Here is a 17,798-nt window from a genome sequence, read left to right on the forward strand (position 1 = left end):
GCGAATTAATATTGGTTTGTATTGTAGCCTATTCTCAAAATCTATTTAAAGTTGTATTTTCTATACAACAGTTAAACGCGCCTTAATACACAAGCAATTTGTCATGTAAATCGTGCTCCGTCTTTTGCCTCCTGCTTTCTAAAGAGGAGCGCATCCGATGAATGGGAGTTTGAGCTCATTTCACAACGGGTTCGCGGACTGAGAGTGAAGTTGCTGCAATAGGATCAATGTTTATTGTGTGGACAAGCCGCTAATTGTGCCTGAATAAACTCAAATTAGAGTTAGATCATTTGCATATGAGTGGAATTAGTGGAACCTGTTTAAAGTCCTCTCTGTTGCGGCTGCAGGTGTGGGGAATGGGATTCTTTTGCTTGTTTTATTTCGTTGAAATATATAGCTAACTGAAATAAGCACTAAGCTACAACAAATAACTGCAATCAATACAAAGCCAACAGAAATGTATACTATATAAACTAGATTCAGATGATTCCAATTCACGAACAAATTAATCAGTCAATCCACAGTCCAGTAAAAGCCTAACAAACTAATTATTGTCATATGCAGTCGTGCTTGAAGACGTCATCACGCTTCAATAAGACGGGTGTTAAGTTATGTCACCCTCTTTAGTCGATGCTGTGTGAGCAACTTCAACCATATATTCTCCTCACAGTAACGCTAATCAATGTGTTTGAATTTGAAAAGCTCCGCTTCGGCCTTTTTTTGTAATAATTTGTTGTGAGTCTCAGGTGAAATCGTCTGCAAACAAATGAATTCAAGCTGGCCCTCTTAAAAAGACGAGAGGGCGACTGGTCATTGTAGCAAGCACACAAAACTCTGGATTCCAGGAAACTTTTTATACAGCTTTAAAAGGGTTTCTCTTTTTTCATTTTGTGCTATACCTCTGGCCAGGCTAAGTCTTTTCTTCCCTGCTGTAATCCTTCCTTTTATTTCAGAAAAACACAAAACCAGGTTCCACGCAGTGCTTTAGTGGCTAAAAGTGAAAGAGCTGCTTCTTTCGGGGCTGAACTCTGAATCGCGCTGGAAAATTGGTTCCTCTGAATAGGTGAAGGAGTAAAAACGTTTAATAGGATCCGAAGGAGGTTCTTCTCTCGCAATCTGCTCTCTAAACAGGTGGAAATGGCACCTTCTCAATTGTACAAATAGTAAACCAGCATGGAAAAGCAATTTTCAGCGACAAGGATTAGCAACTTGCAATGAATAGGCCTACTACATAATCATAAAATATCGTGAATATCATTCATTTTAAATAAAGCAATATTATAAAGTACGTTGTACTTGTTTAATTTTTCATAAGTGAAAAGTCATTAAATAATGTAAAAATTAGACATTATTTTCTCTGTTTTACTGCTCTCCACCTGCATCTCGCAGGTCATAATATGAACTGCGCTGTGGATGCGCGACAGACCATTTGAGGAAACTTAAATAATAATCTGTAGTATCTGTTATGCATACCACCCCCGTGGCCGTGTATAAATGAGCGGTAAGAGAGGGGACAGTTCTGATGATGGCGTTTCCTTGTCACCCTGATAAGAGCAAGAGCAAGTGATGTCAGCTAAGTGCTCCAGACAGTGATCTCGCGCTGATGAGGACGTGTGCGAGTAAAATGCGACAGTGCAGTCACGCCGTTATCGTTGAATAGGCTACATCTGCTGTGCGCTTTGGAGGAAAAAGGTAAACTACATCATCGACAGTCTGGCGTAAGTTTGCTGTAAGATTTTCGCAAGTGCTGAATAGGAATCGACTCTGGGAGGGGTTCTGTCTTATTCTCTGCTTAACGAGCTCTGTAATGTCCTGTTAATTTTGTGTGTACTAGTTAATGAGCATTAATCGGGTACCCCTGGATGCTATTGTTCTGGGGATGTCCATTTGAATGCAAATGGGTGGCAGTTTAAAAGCAAGGTGCTTATTAAACTGGTGCGTGTCCTGGCTTCTGTGGAATTCAGCAGGAGTGGACGGGGCGGCTGGTCGATGCTCACACCAAGTTGGGTAGAAATGGCGAGCTCTCTTCCTCTGGAAACAGTGATGTCCTGCCCGAGACTAGACGACAGGAGCGGGGCCACAGCGGCACCTAAGTCCCTGGCCTTTTCCATCGACAGAATCATGTCCAAGACGTCGGAACCAAAAGCCGCCTCCGCGGAGGAGCGCCGTGGAGGACTTGAGGGATCCGAGGGGAAGAAGACGGTCGGCTTGTGTACGCCGATTCCCTGCATGATCCCGATCCAGCCGTTCAGCTACGACCTGCAGGCCAAGGCATTAATGAACTATTCCGAGTTTTGGAAAGTTAATTTCAGGGGAGCACTATGCACTTCAGCAGCCATGTGTAAAGCCAACTGCGGCGTCTGCAGTAAAACGGACGCGGGAACCAAGCATTCGGTGTTGCCGGGTAGCAGGGTCATCAAACCGCAGGTGATACACCAAGCGCTGGCCATGCCCACTAACGGATCCTTGTGTTATTTCAATTACTTGGACTCGGCTTATCATCAGTCCGAGCTGCTGAGCGGACATTTATTTTCCTCAGCTTTCGCGAACTCTCAAGCACATGCCATTAGCGCGCATCAGAAGCTCCTCTTGTTGGAGAACGCCAAACTTGCGTGCGTTTCACCCGAGAAATTCCCCACACCTCAGTACCCACATAAAGAGCATCTGCCAGGGCAGCTGGACCAGATTGTGCGGGAGAGCCACAATCTGACAGAGAAGAACGGAGTGAAAGCGCACACCAAAACGAATAACTGTTCTACTGACGGGAAACCCAAGAACTTCACGTGTGACGTTTGTGGAAAGGTAAATTACGGAATTTGTCAAGTTGTTATGACGGCATGTGGGAAAGTAAAATAATGCCCACATAAAATACAAAAAAAAATAAACGATTTATTAAGCTCTTTCATTTTTCTTTCATAGGTTTTCAACGCGCACTATAACCTGACTCGTCACATGCCGGTACACACGGGCGCGAGGCCGTTCGTGTGTAAAGTATGCGGGAAAGGTTTCAGGCAGGCCAGCACGTTATGTAGACATAAAATTATTCACACACAGGTGAGTAAAAATAAACTGCAATTTTATTGCTCCAAAAACAGGCAAGATATAATTTGCTTACCCAGATGTTGTGGATTCATTCACAGGAGAAACCTCATAAATGTACCCAGTGTGGAAAAGCTTTCAACAGAAGCTCAACTTTAAACACACATATCCGAATTCATGCGGGCTACAAACCATTCGTCTGTGAATTTTGTGGAAAGGGCTTTCATCAAAAAGGTAAGCATATTTTGCGCATAAAATAAGACCAAATATTTCGTTCGATTGCTTTTTTTTTTTTTAATGAGGCCTTTATCAATTTTAAATTAGATCTATTTGTCATTCTGCTAACTACTAACCATTACAACATTTTTACATTTCATTCGGGTCAAAACACAGACCTTTAACTCCTTTGTACATCGACAGTTCTCGATGTGACATTAACTAAGTTTGACAACTTCTTGACTTCAACATGCAGAGTGCTGATTAGTGAAGGCTTGGAAATGAAACTCTTCTGTTAAATGTAACTTAATTGTGAGCTGTTGACGTGTTGGGAAAAAACTGACATAATGAGTTTTTTTTTTTTTTTTTTTTTCTTCAGGGAATTACAAGAATCACAAACTGACCCACAGCGGCGAGAAACAGTACAAGTGTTCAATCTGTAGCAAAGCCTTCCATCAGATATATAACCTCACGTTTCACATGCACACGCACAATGACAAGAAGCCCTTCACCTGTGGGACCTGCGGGAAAGGCTTCTGTAGGAACTTTGACTTGAAAAAGCATATAAGGAAATTGCACGACAACATCAGTTTATCCGGCGGCAATGACTCTTCCAGAGGACACCAAAACTGAGACTCCACCAGTTTTTGACTGAGCTTGGACAACTGATGAACAGCACGATTTTTTTGTGGTGCTTTAACATCTTCCACCGAAATGAACGACGATGGACGGGACGGGAGAAAATCATCACATCATCGAGGAATTGTACATAAAACAGAATAAAATATTATTTAATAAACCACTGCCATACGGGGCTACCAAGCAATTATTTGAAAACTAGATGAAGGAAAAGCGTTTTATAAATAAATGCAACCTATGTGTAAAAATAAATGTTTGATAAATTTGTACATTTGTTGACGCAGTAAAGCGAATATGCTATAATAAAATCCTAACTACAACAATGTTGGATTGATTTTTTTTTTTTCATTTGTAGAAAAAAAAACGGGTTTACCATTCATATTTAAAATGTGTCTGTCTGTTTCACATGAAGTTTAATTTTTGTGGGAGATTTTTATTTAACTGTGCACAGAATTTAAGGTTAGTTAAAAATTAATTGAAACTTGATTGTTTGCTATTGTAAAAAATGCAAACATAAAAAGAGACTAAATATTTTTTTATTTTTATTTTTATAAAATTCGTCTAAGTGAAAATGAATGGGAGGGAGCTAAGAAATAGACTATAATTAGCCACATACATTATAAACCTCAAGCTAGAGTGATTTCAGAGTTAAGAAGAAAAAAAACAAGGGACAAACAAGACTCATTCATCTATCAAATATAATAAATAACTATCGATCTTTTGCCTGCAGCCATTCAGTGCACAGTTAAATTTAAAGCTTCTAATGACATGTCTGGTGGAGTTCAAAGCCTGTGGTTTCACTCAGACATCTGATACACGAATCTGCCTGTGTGACCGTACACTTGACTTCAGTTTAATGGCTCAAATTATCAGATAAAACATGGACTCTTGAAAGCCTATTACGTTAATCATGTAAAGAGCCTCAGGGGAAGCTTCAGCGCATCAAGTCGTGTTCATTAGAAGGTGGAAAATGGACTACACTTCTCTTCATCACCGCAGCTTTAATAAACAATAATGTATTCCGCGCACGGATCCTGGAACAATATTATCCTTACATGCTAACAGAAATTCTGACGAGAGACAAGCGCGTGATCCCAAGTCTCGCTCTCTCAATTACAGCCCAATTAGCAATTATGCCAACGTCTTGGGACCATGAAGAAGACTAATATTTCTAGTTGAATGGCCTATTCACCTCCTCAGAGGCAAGGGTTCTAAAATGTGTTTGAACAGAAGTGTCTTTATTTCATTCAACTGCATTCAAATGTCGTCCCATGTGGAATGTAAGCGTGATTTTTTAAAAACATAAATCACGATATGACTCGTGAGGGATAATCGGGTCTCGAGGGCTATCCTGCCTTCATTTGATATAGACAACAGACTTTATAGTGCGCATTTTCTGAGTATAATGTCAATTTTCTTAGGCAAAGCAAAGACAGAAAAAGTAATTAAAAAAGACTAGTAAAATAAAAATTTAGAAGAATAAAAATAAACTATATTATTTTAGCCATTTAATTTTAATGCATCATGTTCTATTGCATAAAACGTACTGGAAGAGCATGATTTAGCTAATATGTGAATAATGATTTTGCAGTTGAATAAAACAAGTCAAAACAAGTTGCAACTGTCTATTTTGTTCTGCATCAAAATGCATCATTTTATTTAGATTTTCGGTTTCAGCTCGATTTTATTCACCATTAATGACATTCAAGGTGGTCCAAAAGGGCAATAAACTCATCACTGCAGGCTGTAACTTTTATTTTACTTAAAAATAACGGTTTTAGTGGGCTTACATTTATAATGCGTTGACGATTTGCTGTGAGTATTGGTTAAGCAATATAACACATAAAAAAAAGAAAAGAAAAAAAGATGAACTAAAAGAATTTCTGGTGATGAAGAGGTCTGGGAAAATACCAGTTTGGGCGGGTCTCACCAAAAGACATGTTTGTGTGGGGTATAAAAAAAACCCTTTTGTGCAAAGCTGCCTATCTTGCCTAGTGCCTAAAAAGATTGCAGAGAAGAAAACAACCTAAAGGCAGTCTCGTTGGCCTTTTTCTGCACTTACCTCTCAAACATCTGAGCAACCAGCTTTGCTTCTAGAAACATGTTAATTGACAACGGAGCTCATTACTGCATGCACATGTAACGCGGCGAGGAGGATTATAGGGACAAGAGCGCATTAATGAACTGTCAACAGCGGAGTCCATGTACACGACAGAGATCAGCCGAAATTGAGGCATTTACAAGCGACAAAAGCCCGGCTGAGACAGGAAGAAAAAAAAAAGACCCAGACTTTTGTTTGGTCAACTCAATTGATTGTAAATGGAAGATTAACGGGGGTAGCGTCAGCATTTTTAAGGGGGCGAGGAAGAAAAGGCCCCAATTAAGTCCACCAAATGTTAACTACATCGTTTCTCTCAGTTTAGCCCAAATGAAATTCTAATTAAACCGTCCTCCTTCCATCATTTTGGAAAGCAATTTCTCTCCCAGTTGGAGAAGAGCGGGCTAGTTGTAGTACTTGTTAAGAGAAGCATTGCTTCTTGGCACAAAGCGCTCGCGAGGCGCATTGTAGCGCGCCAAGGGGAAAGTTAATGAGCGTCAGGCGCGCGCTCTTTGGATCCGTTCCTGCAGATCGGTGTTGAAAAGATGGACTCAGCCAAGCGACCGCATGGTGTTCTGTACACGTATTTATGTCCAAGGAGATAAGGATAAAGAAGGTCAACCTGACAATATGTTGTTTAATCCAGTTTCACAGGCTGTGAACATTTATTCAACGAATAACCGAGACTGCATGTGAAAAAGTCTAGATATTCACAAGTGAAATAAAGGTTGACATTCACTAATAAAAATACGTTAAAATACAGTTCATACAAAATTACCCGAATACATATCTTTTGTGATGAAAATGGGGGTGGAATGAAAACGTAAAAGGTCTCATTTAAAGGTTAAATTTAATTTTTTTTAAAATAATTATGGTGACAAGAAAACCATAAGAAACTATGAGAAAGAAAATCATCACATATTTTTCATGAAAAGGCAAGGGTAGTTCAAGTAAAATGCAGTAACTGCCAGCAAGAAAGAAAACTGTGCCATTCATGAAAAAAGTAAAAAAAAAAATGAAATGTTTAAAAAAATAATTTTTTTTTTTTTTTTTTTACAATTCTTGTCAATCAACTCTTAAAAACAGAATCTCTCACACACATATTTTAAACTAGATTTTAAAACATTTCTCTTTTTAATGATTTCAGACCTCCTTGTTTACACATGGATGTTTGAAATAGTGTCACACACACATTGTAAGAGAAATGAAACACGCTTTGAGTGTTCACATTCCCATTCCTAAATGAGTGGGATCAAGTTTTACCCACGCAGGGCTTTGAGTGGCAGGCAGCGGTGCCCCCTTCGCTACCTCTGTCCTGCTCGTCAAGGGCACGCTCAGAGAAGGAGCTTTATTGCTCTAAGGTGTCAAGGCAGCCGCATGGAGCACGGGGACTCTGCCTAGCCGGAATGACATCAATGTCAGTCTCGGGTATGACCTCCATTCAGAAGCAGTCTTGAGAGCTTCAGGCCACGCAGCTGAAGGGGACCTTCTGTCCCCTCGTCCAACTCTTTACCCATAGTGTCTTAAAAGAGACGAAGGTCTGACCTCAAAACAATCTGTTCCACATTCAACAATCTCAGCGCCCCATTATATAAATATGAATGCGTTGTGTTAGGAAATAAGGGATATGGGCCAAAAGAAACTGCTAAATGAAATCTAAGGCTTATCAGTAGATTTCTAAAAGTTATCTGTTTAAATTGATGTATTGTTTCTATAGAGGAGTGACCTGTAATCAGTCTCATTGTTTGGCAGGATCAGTAAATCTGGGATGTCCGGTGCAAATCTTTTGACCCAGGATGCCCTTTCAGGACAATCTCTACTCCCTGTTTTCCAATGGATGGTTCTTAATTAACTCAGACCAAAAACCCTGCTGTTAAGCTGGTACTCTCTTCAATTCACCAAGTTAGAATGCAGGGGATTTGATATAAGTCGATGTGTCACTCACTGATCCCTTAGGCTGTGATTTAACACCCAGCCCGAGGTGGATTTCTGATCAAAATATAGTCCAATCCATATATACACTCTCATTGGCATTTATGGTTCCATGAAGAAGCTTGAACATCCATGGAACTTTTCCATTGCACAAAAGTTGCAACTGCTGAGAAAACCTTTAAAACCTTTATTTTTAAGAGTGTAAAACTAATATATATATATATATATATATATATATATATATATATATATATATATATATATATATAATTAAACACATGACTACTCACAAACATTTACTCATACATGCAATGCACACACAATGTACTACCACAAATGTCGGGATGGAGTGGATGTTTTGACTACTTGGGCTAATGGGACCCGGTGAGGAATATAACCAATACAAAACAAAATGACGTATAAGTTAGCCAGAACAAAAACACAACAGCAACCCCCTTATGACCAGCACTAGTGCTGGAATAATAGTTTCAAGAATGGAGAGAATTCCCCAACAGGCTCCTAAGCAAAAGCTATTCGTGTTTAAGTGCACTACATTGACAAAGATCTTTAGTTGTGAAAAACTCCTTTGGGAGCAATGGGTGGTATGTTTCTAATGGAAGATTAACTTGTTTCGCTAAGGGGAATTTTTAATATGTATACTGTTTTAGAGATCTAATTATCAAAGATTAATGAATATACTAAAAAAATTCATGATGTATTTTTATTTAGTAATCTTTCAATTATTTAAACAGAAATGTCCAAGCAATGCGCTATAATCCCCAATAAAATTAGCTTTCTTGCAACTCTATAGTAAGATATTTAGATATTTAGTAATGAACAACTTTGTTCTATCATCTTACGACAGTGTTCTGGAGATCTGGCTGATAGCCAGGCATCTGAAGCCCGGAGGTGATCTACAACATTTGGCCTTGGCCTGTGCTCTGACAGCTTCAGTTGGCAGTGGTATCTGTAGCCAAACCCCCTCAGGGCTTTCCCCATTAGAATACATAATGCAGAACTAGTCATTTGGAAAGGCTCCAGATCGTGCTCTTCAAAACCCTTTTAGATAATTTGCTGTCTTGCCCTCCACCCACACCCAGAATTCTCCACCCCTCCACAGCCAACTGGCCCCCCCGCCAATTTGGAAGCCTCGACTGGTGCCCTGACCTCAGGGGCAGGAGTCCCAGCTGAGGAGGAAGGGCAGCTGCCAACCACCACCACTTCAACCCTGGCCATCCAGATGATCACGTTTGTCAAGCCGCCACTCCGTGTCACCCTGAACTGGTTTGATTATCCAATTAGGCTAGGTCACGGTCTGCAATCTCTCCCGATTTACAAGACAGTGAATGAGTATGAGAAAAGAAAGTGAGTGTGAAAGTACATGCACTCATATTTTTTATTATCCCTATCCATTCAGATTCAAGCTACTTAAAATGTGATATAATTTTAAGATAAATTTGGAACTTGTTTCACACCTGGATTCCCACCATTCTGAATATGTGAAACAAAAAACAAACAAACAAACAAACAAAAAAAAACACTAATCAAAGAACCAAAATGCATCATTTTCATACTTATGGTCAACTTAACACTCGACTCAAGTGGCTGACCCATCAACTGGCAGACAATACAAAAGCAATTATCATGTGGACAGTCCAAGTGCTCAGAGAGGCTTTGTGTAATGGCAGTCATGACCTCATTGTTCCTGAGGGTTCAGGTAGGAGGCAATCAAATTTGCAGATGTGTGTCTTGATTTAAGCTGGACATCAGAAAATTTTCTTAAGAATAAAGCTGGACAACATAAAACTTTATTAAAAAAACTAGTTGATTTAAGCTGGACATCAGAAAATTTTCTTAAGGATACTAGTATTGCTCAGCATTGCCTAATGCAACTCAAATACAGCTTCTGTTACATAAATCTGGAGGGAAATAGTGGGTATAGAAATAGGATGATGAATTAGTTTTTCCTGAAAACATGTTTATCATTTGACAAACTATATGGATAATAATTTTTTACTTGTAAAGGTAACAACTCTTCTAAACTAAATGAACTTAAAAAAAACACCACTTAATTTGATATCAGACTGCAATAATAATAATAATAATTAAAAAAAAAAGTATTAGAATGGGCAAAAAATGCATTTTTTTACTTCATTGCATAGAAATAGGATGATGAATTAGTTTTTCCTGAAAACGTGTTTATCATTTGACAAACTATAGAGATTTTTTTTTACTTGTAAAGGTAACAACGCATCTAAACTAATTGTAAATTAACTTTTAAATGAACTTAAAAATTAACACTTCATTTGATATCTAACTGCAACAATAATAATTTAAAAAAAGTAAAAAACTATTATAATGGGCAAAAAATGATTTTTTTTTTACTTCATTGCATAGTTTATAACAAATCACAGCTGATTTTTTTCCCTTTACAATTGATTCATTCATTTATATACATCCTTTTTATATATATACAAAGAAGACAAGCTAGTGGAGTAGTTACAGAAAATGTAGTCAGTATTGCCCCCATGTGGATGTACTTATGTATGCAAATCTTAATACAACATTCAATGAATACATTTATTCTGTTTTTGCATATATAATATTTAAATAAAATGTACAGTATACAGCAAAAAAAAAAAAAAAAAAAAAAAAAAAATGGGGCAAAAACTCCTAAATTGTGTTTATTTACAGGTCATCTAGGTTTTGGTCGAGGGGGTTTACCCTTGCATTGTACAGGTGAGGGATCTTGTTGTCTAGTTTTCTGTCTCTGCTGCCTAAGCAACCTCCCAGTCTCACTCACCGGCGGTTGTCCTTTCCCAAGCAAATACTGCTCCCATTCTGGTAGTTTCTGTTCAACTGAGGCCCAATAAAGAGTCTATGACAGGACAAAAGATCAATTTAGTTACAGGAGCAGATAAACGTTTACTTCTGTATTCCTAAGCAGGTAAAACATATAAAAAAATAAAAAACATGTTGTGCTATTCACTTTATAACCACCCCTTTTCAATTAATTATATTGGCTCCGATGGGCACACAGTTTCGCGGGGAAAGATGCTGTTGGCTTCATCTACACATGCAAAAAAGTACTTCAAATGCAACATTTACTATAACCTGCTTTCAAAAATGAAACACTCTACAACAGTTTTATTTTATAAATAAATAAAAATGAGGATGTAAGCTGGTCTGATACCTCAAGGTTAATAATATCTGGATGAAGGAGCTGTCTGGTTTGAAGATTTTTTTCAGCATTCTGAAAATCCTACAACAGAAATAAATACAAATACAAATACAAACAAATGTCACTAAATGCATTTTAAACATACATAATTAAAGAATTTAATCTAGTTAGGCAAGAAGTTAGGCCATGAATTCTGAAACTGAAAAAAAAAAAGAATATGCATGTGCTGCATTTTATTAAAAAAGGAAAAAAAAAATAACAAAATGGAACTGAACAGGATTTAAATGTTGATAATGTCATACAGATTTTTGTATTTATTTATTTTTTTAAGTTTTAACAGGATGTCGTGTTAGGCCAAGACAAACCAACTAATAAATCACAGAATAAAAAATAAACATCACAAAAGTAAATAATCCATGAATAATACCTGCTCATGCTTTTTTTTTTTTTTTTATTCTCACTGCCTGTGAGATGATGTTATTTTGTGACACAGGAAAAACGTGACTACCAGTTAAAAATTGTACTATAATACATCTCTGAGGCGGAGATATACAGATATAGAGTAACGTTACACGGCAGAGATACCTTAAGGATCTGAGCATTCCTCTCCTTCGCTGCTTGAGACATCAGACACTGCTGTTTCTTCTTAGCCTTCTGCTGTTCATAGTGTGCTTCCATCTGCTGCAGCACTAATGCTCTTTTCCCCAGTCTACATAAGAAAAATTACAGTCATCAAGCCGTGTAGTTTCATAACAAGGAATGAGTGATTAAAATTATGACTGTATGACTGAGAGTGGCTTTTTAATCGACGACTGCAGCTCTGAACGGACTCACATATCTTCATGTTTCTGGCTGAGTTCAAACTCTTCGTGTGCACTAGAGGCCATTTAATGTAGTTTCAAAGACATGGAAAGAAAACTCCAACTCTGTCAACTGATGGAAACTTTATCAAAAGATCGCTACAACATGCATTAAAAGAAGAAACAAACAAAAACAAACAAACAAAAAAAAAACGTCACATTGTCATAACAACCGCCGCCACTATAATATCCGGGGTGCGGAAATGACTGCTCGTGAACGAAAGATTAGGACAAGCGCGCCATCTAGTGTTGGGAAGAGTTGATCGTTTGTTTGAATGAACAGGCTAACTTTAGAGTGGTTTGGGTTCTTTTAAAGGCATTACATGAATTTATTATTATTATTTATTATTAATTTAATTATTAAATCACTAAATTTGAGTCATCTTAAATTATCCTTTTCCTTTATTTTGATGATATATCAGTTATAAATTGAATGCACACTAAAAGTTATTACATCTAGCAATTACAGCTTCAAAGAATCTTTTAATTAATGAAGCATATTGGGGTAGTTAAAAAAACAGCTTTGCAATCCAGTGTTACAGCTCATCTTTACGTTGCGGTCTGTGTGCATAAAAATCAAGAAATTAAGCAGATTAACTGAAATAAATCTGAGCTTTATAGACTCTAAGCAGAAACCATAACACACAAAAACACACACAAAAAAAAAAAAAAAAAACACACACACACACACACACACACACACACAAATCCCTGTACAGAAAATTTTGTTTTTGTCTTTTGTTACTGCATTTTGTTATATTTTCAATGATTCAGCAGATACTTTATATCTTCTGTAGGTTCTATACTAAAGTTTTTTTTTTTGTTTTTTTTTTGTCTCACTATTTTATCAGTAGAGGGACTATTGACTTTAACTGCATCCATAATACACTAAAGCTATTTTAGTGTTAAAGCGTGAGACAGTTTAAATGTTTATTATCACATTTAGACTGATAATCAATGGTTTTAAATGATCCATCTACAGCAATTGCAGAATTTGGTGAAAAACTAGGGACTGAAACCTCAGAACTTGCTGTTGACCATCCATCTAATCTGCAATTAAGATTTTTAACTTTCTCTCAGTTTATACAGCAAAGATTCCTAACTGTCATTGTGTGACAGTCTGTTGCACATTTCTTTCTGATTACCACTCCTATAGAGGAAATCATAAAAAAATGGTTGCAAGACACATTAATGTATGATCAGAATAAAGCCGAAAGCCCTTAGCTTCCTCTGAATCTAAGTATGAAACAACCATGAAAGGCCCACTGAGACTTTATAAATCAGCTTACTGAACTTGTAAAGGTAGGAAAACATGTCAACAGATTCCACAAAAGTACCACACGTCATATGTCATACACTTTAGTGTCCTAAAAAACTTTAAAAGTTAAAGCATTTTCTGCAATAAGAACAACAGTTTAGTTCAGCTAAACTAGCTAATATCTCAGAAAAGCCACTTCAGATAATGTCATAATGCCATTTAGTTAAATCTGTCACATAGAAACCATGTCAAGTCCCTTCCTCTGCTCTGTGCTTACACATAATTCACAATTAAGTTTTCATAAATTTAGAATGTCTGTTTAAGAGCTGTTTTATTGTTACGTTCATCACATTTATGTATAAACAGTGTTTAATAAAACAGCAGGTGTCAGTCTTGGCGCATTTTTGATCATTTCTGAATAAATGAGAAAAAAAAAAACGTGTCACAGATAAACTTGTCATGTTAACAACTTTTAACAACTCATAGTAAAAAAGCCTCCCAGATACTTTAGCACAAATGAAGTCTTTATGAAGTCAAAGATCAGCTGAAGATCCGCAATAACAAGTCATAAAACAGTAAATTGCTCACTTCTCTATACTGAAAAGGAAAGAATTAACAACTGTGGAGTCAATGCCAATGCCATTTCTTCTGTCAATAATCAAATAAGTAAAAATGAAGGCTATAGGTTAAACACTAGGAAATGGTGATTGTAAACTGTTTATTCCCACTGGACCACAAGCGTACACACTTTACAAAAGTGAAATATATTTGTGCAAGTATGTTTTTTTTTTTTTAATAAAAAATTAAAGCAACATACATTTAAAAAAATAAATACATATTTTCTAAATGATTTAAACATTTACTGGTGCTGATTTTCATATAGTGCAGCCTTGATTCATCAACATAAGTTTTCATATCATTTCAAGTCATAAACATGTATATCTTCTTTATCCATCTTTAATAACAATTTAGAGTAGAGGAACAAATGCTGAAACCTCTATCATCAGGAGCACCACAAGACATGCTTGGTGATGTAGCTGTTGTCATATTAACATCACCATCATCAATATTATCGTTTCATCTCACTTTCCTGTGCTTTTATTGTTTTAACATTTACATTTATGCATTTGGCAGACACTTTTACCCAAAGCAGCTTCCACTGCATTCAAGGCATAAAGTATATTTTGTCAGTTCAGTTCACTATAGTTACGTTTTTCCTTCATTTATTTTGTCCCTGCTGTCCAGTCCCTTTGCTGATTATTACATGACTCAATTTTTTCTATGTACCTCACCTGACAGAATCTTCTTGGGGCCCCAGACAAACTGTTCTTGGGGCTTGAAATGCTTAAAGGCAAATCTAACCAGCTCTCGTCTCTCTGACTTGTCCAAAACAGCAAACATAAAGTAATCTAGTACACTTTGTTTTAGGCTTTGAAGGTGTCCCACCACAAGCGTTTCATGGAGGAAGAACTTGACCAGTGGGGCCTGGTAGTGCTTCAATCCTAGAGTCCCCAAACACTTCAGGATGCGTGTGATGCGAAGGTTGTTGTGTGAATATCTGCAAAATCAAAGGAAAAACTCTAACCACTGGAAATGCCTAAAAGTGTATGAAATTCAACAAAAAAGGAAAAACATGACAACACAAACCTGTTCAGGTTTCTAAAGCGTTCCTTCCAGTTAGGAGACCGTTCTACCTCTCCTGTTGATTCACTGACTAAACGTATACCGTAGAAATCCAACATGAGCTTATATGATTTCACCAATTTACTCTTTGCTTGTTTATCTTCACGGAAACACTGAGAAAAAAATGGGGCAGATGAATTCAAACTTGGTCTGTTTTTTAAAATGCCTTAACCTGCTTCTGAACTGAGACTGATGTTTCTTCCAAAATATGATCAGTCCTGCCAGACAAATACTTCATAAGAAAGGTTAATGCAAAAATTAACATTCTGTAATCATTTATCACCCTCACGTCAAGCCAAAAATGTACAGAACTAACCCATGATCGAATGGATCTATCCTAGTATTTTGAAGAGACACGATTGCTTTATATGAACAAATATAATTTAGGCTTTTATTCACATATAAACATTGATCGTGCACATACTCTACATATAACCACATCATATATAAACAATAAGAGGGTGATTAAATGAAATATCCCATTAAAAAAAAAACCTCCCTTTAGGTTAGTTTATAAATAAAGCAAAGCAAAAAAATTAATAAATAAATAAAAAATGCATGTTTTAAACTGACCTTTATTTCCTTTTTTGTGAGTTCATGTGCTCTCAAGTTTCTTCCTCTTTCTTGTAATGGAAAAAGCCTGAAAAGATTTGAAATGGTTAGTTGAATGATGGCCATTCAAAACACTTATATATAACAGATTTAACCACTGCTCATGGATGTTGCAACAGGCTCTAACCAATGAATGTAGGTCAGAACTATTTCCAGCTTCTCATATTCACCCCACCACTGCTGGTGAAATTCATCAATGTAAGCATCTGCACAAACAAAGGTAATATATTTAAGAACATGCTTTCTTTAAATGTAACTTGTATAGGATAAATAAAAATAATAATGTGATTTAACTATAAACAAGTACAATGCCATACCGTCAGGTGATGATTTTATTCGACCGTGGTAAAATTCCAGGTTATAGAAGCGGCCCTTGTGAACAAATAAAAATAAAAATACATTACAACCCAATTCCCAATCATCTTCTACAAATCAAGACTACATAGTGGGCTGTGAAACCAAATAGTTTTGTGTAAATGATACACTAAACATACTGTACAATGACATGCTACAGGTGGCAAATTCTGAGTGTAATAGTAGAAACAGGCGATGGATTACTTACTTCATGTGGTTCATCATCACTGTCATCCTCATCATCAAAGTTCTAGACAAAACAAATACAGATAAAAATTATCAAGTAAGACTGAGTCTTGACATAAATTAGTAGAAAGTAGGTTTTCACAATATTTAGATATTTACTTTTGTATTTAGCTTCTCACCTACATTTTTTCTCATACAATATGTCAGTGGACGAGTGTGAATTGCATGTTTATTTTAAATAGAGGAGTGGGGTAATATGTGCCAATACCAGTGGGTAAGCAGCAGTCACATCCATGTTTAGAAGTTTTTCTTAAAAAAAAAAAAATCTAATTACCTTGGCTGTATACTTTATATGCTAATTTAAGAGTTAGGGGATCAGATATCTTCATTAAAAATGTGGCACAGCTTTACCCCACTCTTCCTTGTTTGAAGGTAACTAAACCTACTCTGCAACTATGTCGAAAGTCTTGCATCTCCTTTGCAGCATTCATGTTCCTGCAAATTCTCTTGTGCAACACCTGTAAACATACACAGAAATCCCAAATGAGACTGTTGTTTGTAAAATCTTTTCATATTCATAGATATTCGAAGAAATAGAAAGTGGAAAGTATGGGAATTATTATAAAACAGTGTTTCTAAAAACAAGTAGGGTTTATTCAGCAACAACAACAAAAATAATTGTCTTCAGTCAAAAAAAGGTAGCTGAGGACAGTGTAGATCACATGGCATCCATTACATTAAGACCAAGATGGTGGCGCGTACACATCGCGAGGCTCAGCGTCTCCCCAGTTTACCGTAGAAATAGGAGCACAGAGGATGCAGTATGCACAGTGCTGCACTCTGTACTCACACACTTGGACAATAACAACACATATGTACGGATGTTGTTTGTTGACTTCAGCTCAGCATTTAACACTGTCATTCCCTCCTGATCACAAAACTTGTAGACCTGGACATTAACACCTCCCTCTGCAACTGGATTATGGACTTTCTGACCAACAGACCTCAACATGTTAGGTCGAGCCACACCTGCTCCACCACCATCACACTCAACACCGGCGTACCACAGGGCTGTGTGCTGAGCCCATGCCTCTCTACACCCACGACTGCAAGTCTGTGCATGGATCCAACCCCTTCATTAAGTTTGCAGATGACACCACGATGATTGGCCTCATCAGAGACAATGATGAGACTGCCTACAAGGGAGAAGGTACAGCACCTGGCTGCATGGTGCACTGACAACAACCTACTCCTTCACACCAACAAGACAAAGGAGCTCATTGTGGACTTCACGAAGAAGAAAGGAAGCACGCATGACCCCATCCACATTAACGGGATGGGTTGTTGAACGTGTCTCCAGCTTCAAGTTCCTGGGAACCACCATCTCTGAGGACCTGTCCTGGACCACAAACACCCCTCCAGCCTGGTCAAGAAGGCTCACCAGTGCCTCTTCTTCCTCAGGACACTGAAGAAGAACCAGGCTGTCTTCACCCATCCTGGTGAACTTTTACCGGTGTGCGATCGAGAGCATCCTGACCAGTTGCATCACAGTCTGGTATGGGAACTGCTCAGTTGCTGACCACAAGGCACTGCAGAGGGTGGTGAAAACCGCCCAACGCATCACAGGGACACCACTTCCTGCTATTGAGGACATCCAGAGAAAACACTGTCTACGTCGAGCTCGCAGCATTCTTAAGGACTCCTCTCACCCTGACCATAGACCGTTTAACCTCCTGTCCT

At 37.6% G+C, this 17,798-nt stretch overlaps 3 protein-coding genes across 4 annotated transcripts; 1 reads left to right on the plus strand and 2 right to left on the minus strand.

Annotated features, from left to right (window-relative positions):
- The first annotated feature begins 1,498 nt into the window (after positions 1-1,498).
- LOC109065697 (fez family zinc finger protein 2-like) lies at positions 1,499-4,283 on the plus strand. 2 transcript variants are annotated; one of them, XM_042766255.1, is made up of 5 exons: positions 1,499-1,692; positions 1,968-2,802; positions 2,920-3,054; positions 3,141-3,273; positions 3,635-4,283. In XM_042766255.1, the coding sequence occupies exons 2-5, from the start codon at positions 1,990-1,992 to the stop codon at positions 3,886-3,888; spliced, it is 1,335 nt and encodes a 444-aa protein (XP_042622189.1). In that variant the 5' UTR covers positions 1,499-1,692; positions 1,968-1,989; the 3' UTR covers positions 3,889-4,283. The 2 variants fall into 2 exon arrangements, with proteins under 2 accessions (XP_042622189.1, XP_018938244.2); XM_019082699.2 differs by having other exon boundaries at positions 1,500-2,802; positions 3,635-4,282.
- A 5,992-nt stretch (positions 4,284-10,275) lies between these two features.
- Positions 10,276-12,174, minus strand: ca11h3orf14 (chromosome A11 C3orf14 homolog). Its single transcript, XM_042766256.1, has 4 exons — positions 11,940-12,174; positions 11,691-11,814; positions 11,118-11,186; positions 10,276-10,802 (listed from the first exon to the last, which is right to left on the minus strand). Exons 1-4 carry the CDS (start codon positions 11,990-11,992, stop codon positions 10,620-10,622), a joined length of 429 nt encoding a protein of 142 aa, XP_042622190.1. The 5' UTR covers positions 11,993-12,174; the 3' UTR covers positions 10,276-10,619.
- A 1,993-nt stretch (positions 12,175-14,167) lies between these two features.
- Positions 14,168-16,597, minus strand: LOC109070902 (opioid growth factor receptor-like protein 1). The gene is made up of 7 exons (XM_042767046.1): positions 16,505-16,597; positions 16,081-16,122; positions 15,836-15,890; positions 15,646-15,724; positions 15,480-15,546; positions 14,871-15,019; positions 14,168-14,781 (listed from the first exon to the last, which is right to left on the minus strand). Exons 1-7 carry the CDS (start codon positions 16,547-16,549, stop codon positions 14,493-14,495), a joined length of 726 nt encoding a protein of 241 aa, XP_042622980.1. The 5' UTR covers positions 16,550-16,597; the 3' UTR covers positions 14,168-14,492.
- Between the last annotated feature and the right edge of the window lie 1,201 nt (positions 16,598-17,798).

This window comes from Cyprinus carpio, chromosome A11, assembly GCF_018340385.1.
Source record: "Cyprinus carpio isolate SPL01 chromosome A11, ASM1834038v1, whole genome shotgun sequence".
NCBI classification, from domain to species: domain Eukaryota; kingdom Metazoa; phylum Chordata; class Actinopteri; order Cypriniformes; family Cyprinidae; genus Cyprinus; species Cyprinus carpio.

What these genes read in the sequence shown, in the direction of transcription:
- LOC109065697 (XM_042766255.1), top strand. Translation starts at nt 1,990, where the DNA reads ATGCTCACACCAAGTTGGGTAGAAATGGCGAGCTCTCTTCCTCTGGAA. An exon ending in ATAAAATTATTCACACACAG is followed by an intron (nt 3,055 to 3,140) that starts GTGAGTAAAAAT and finishes ATTCATTCACAG; the next exon opens with GAGAAACCTCATAAATGTAC. An exon ending in AAAGGGCTTTCATCAAAAAG is followed by an intron (nt 3,274 to 3,634) that starts GTAAGCATATTT and finishes TTTTTTCTTCAG; the next exon opens with GGAATTACAAGAATCACAAA.
- ca11h3orf14 (XM_042766256.1), bottom strand. Translation starts at nt 11,992, where the DNA reads ATGGCCTCTAGTGCACACGAAGAGTTTGAACTCAGCCAGAAACATGAA. An exon ending in AGCCAGAAACATGAAGATAT is followed by an intron (nt 11,815 to 11,939) that starts GTGAGTCCGTTC and finishes TTTCTTATGTAG; the next exon opens with ACTGGGGAAAAGAGCATTAG. An exon ending in CAGATATTATTAACCTTGAG is followed by an intron (nt 10,803 to 11,117) that starts GTATCAGACCAG and finishes GTCCTGTCATAG; the next exon opens with ACTCTTTATTGGGCCTCAGT.
- LOC109070902 (XM_042767046.1), bottom strand. Translation starts at nt 16,549, where the DNA reads ATGAATGCTGCAAAGGAGATGCAAGACTTTCGACATAGTTGCAGA. An exon ending in AATAAAATCATCACCTGACG is followed by an intron (nt 15,725 to 15,835) that starts GTATGGCATTGT and finishes TTGTTTGTGCAG; the next exon opens with ATGCTTACATTGATGAATTT. An exon ending in GTTCTGACCTACATTCATTG is followed by an intron (nt 15,547 to 15,645) that starts GTTAGAGCCTGT and finishes AAATCTTTTCAG; the next exon opens with GCTTTTTCCATTACAAGAAA.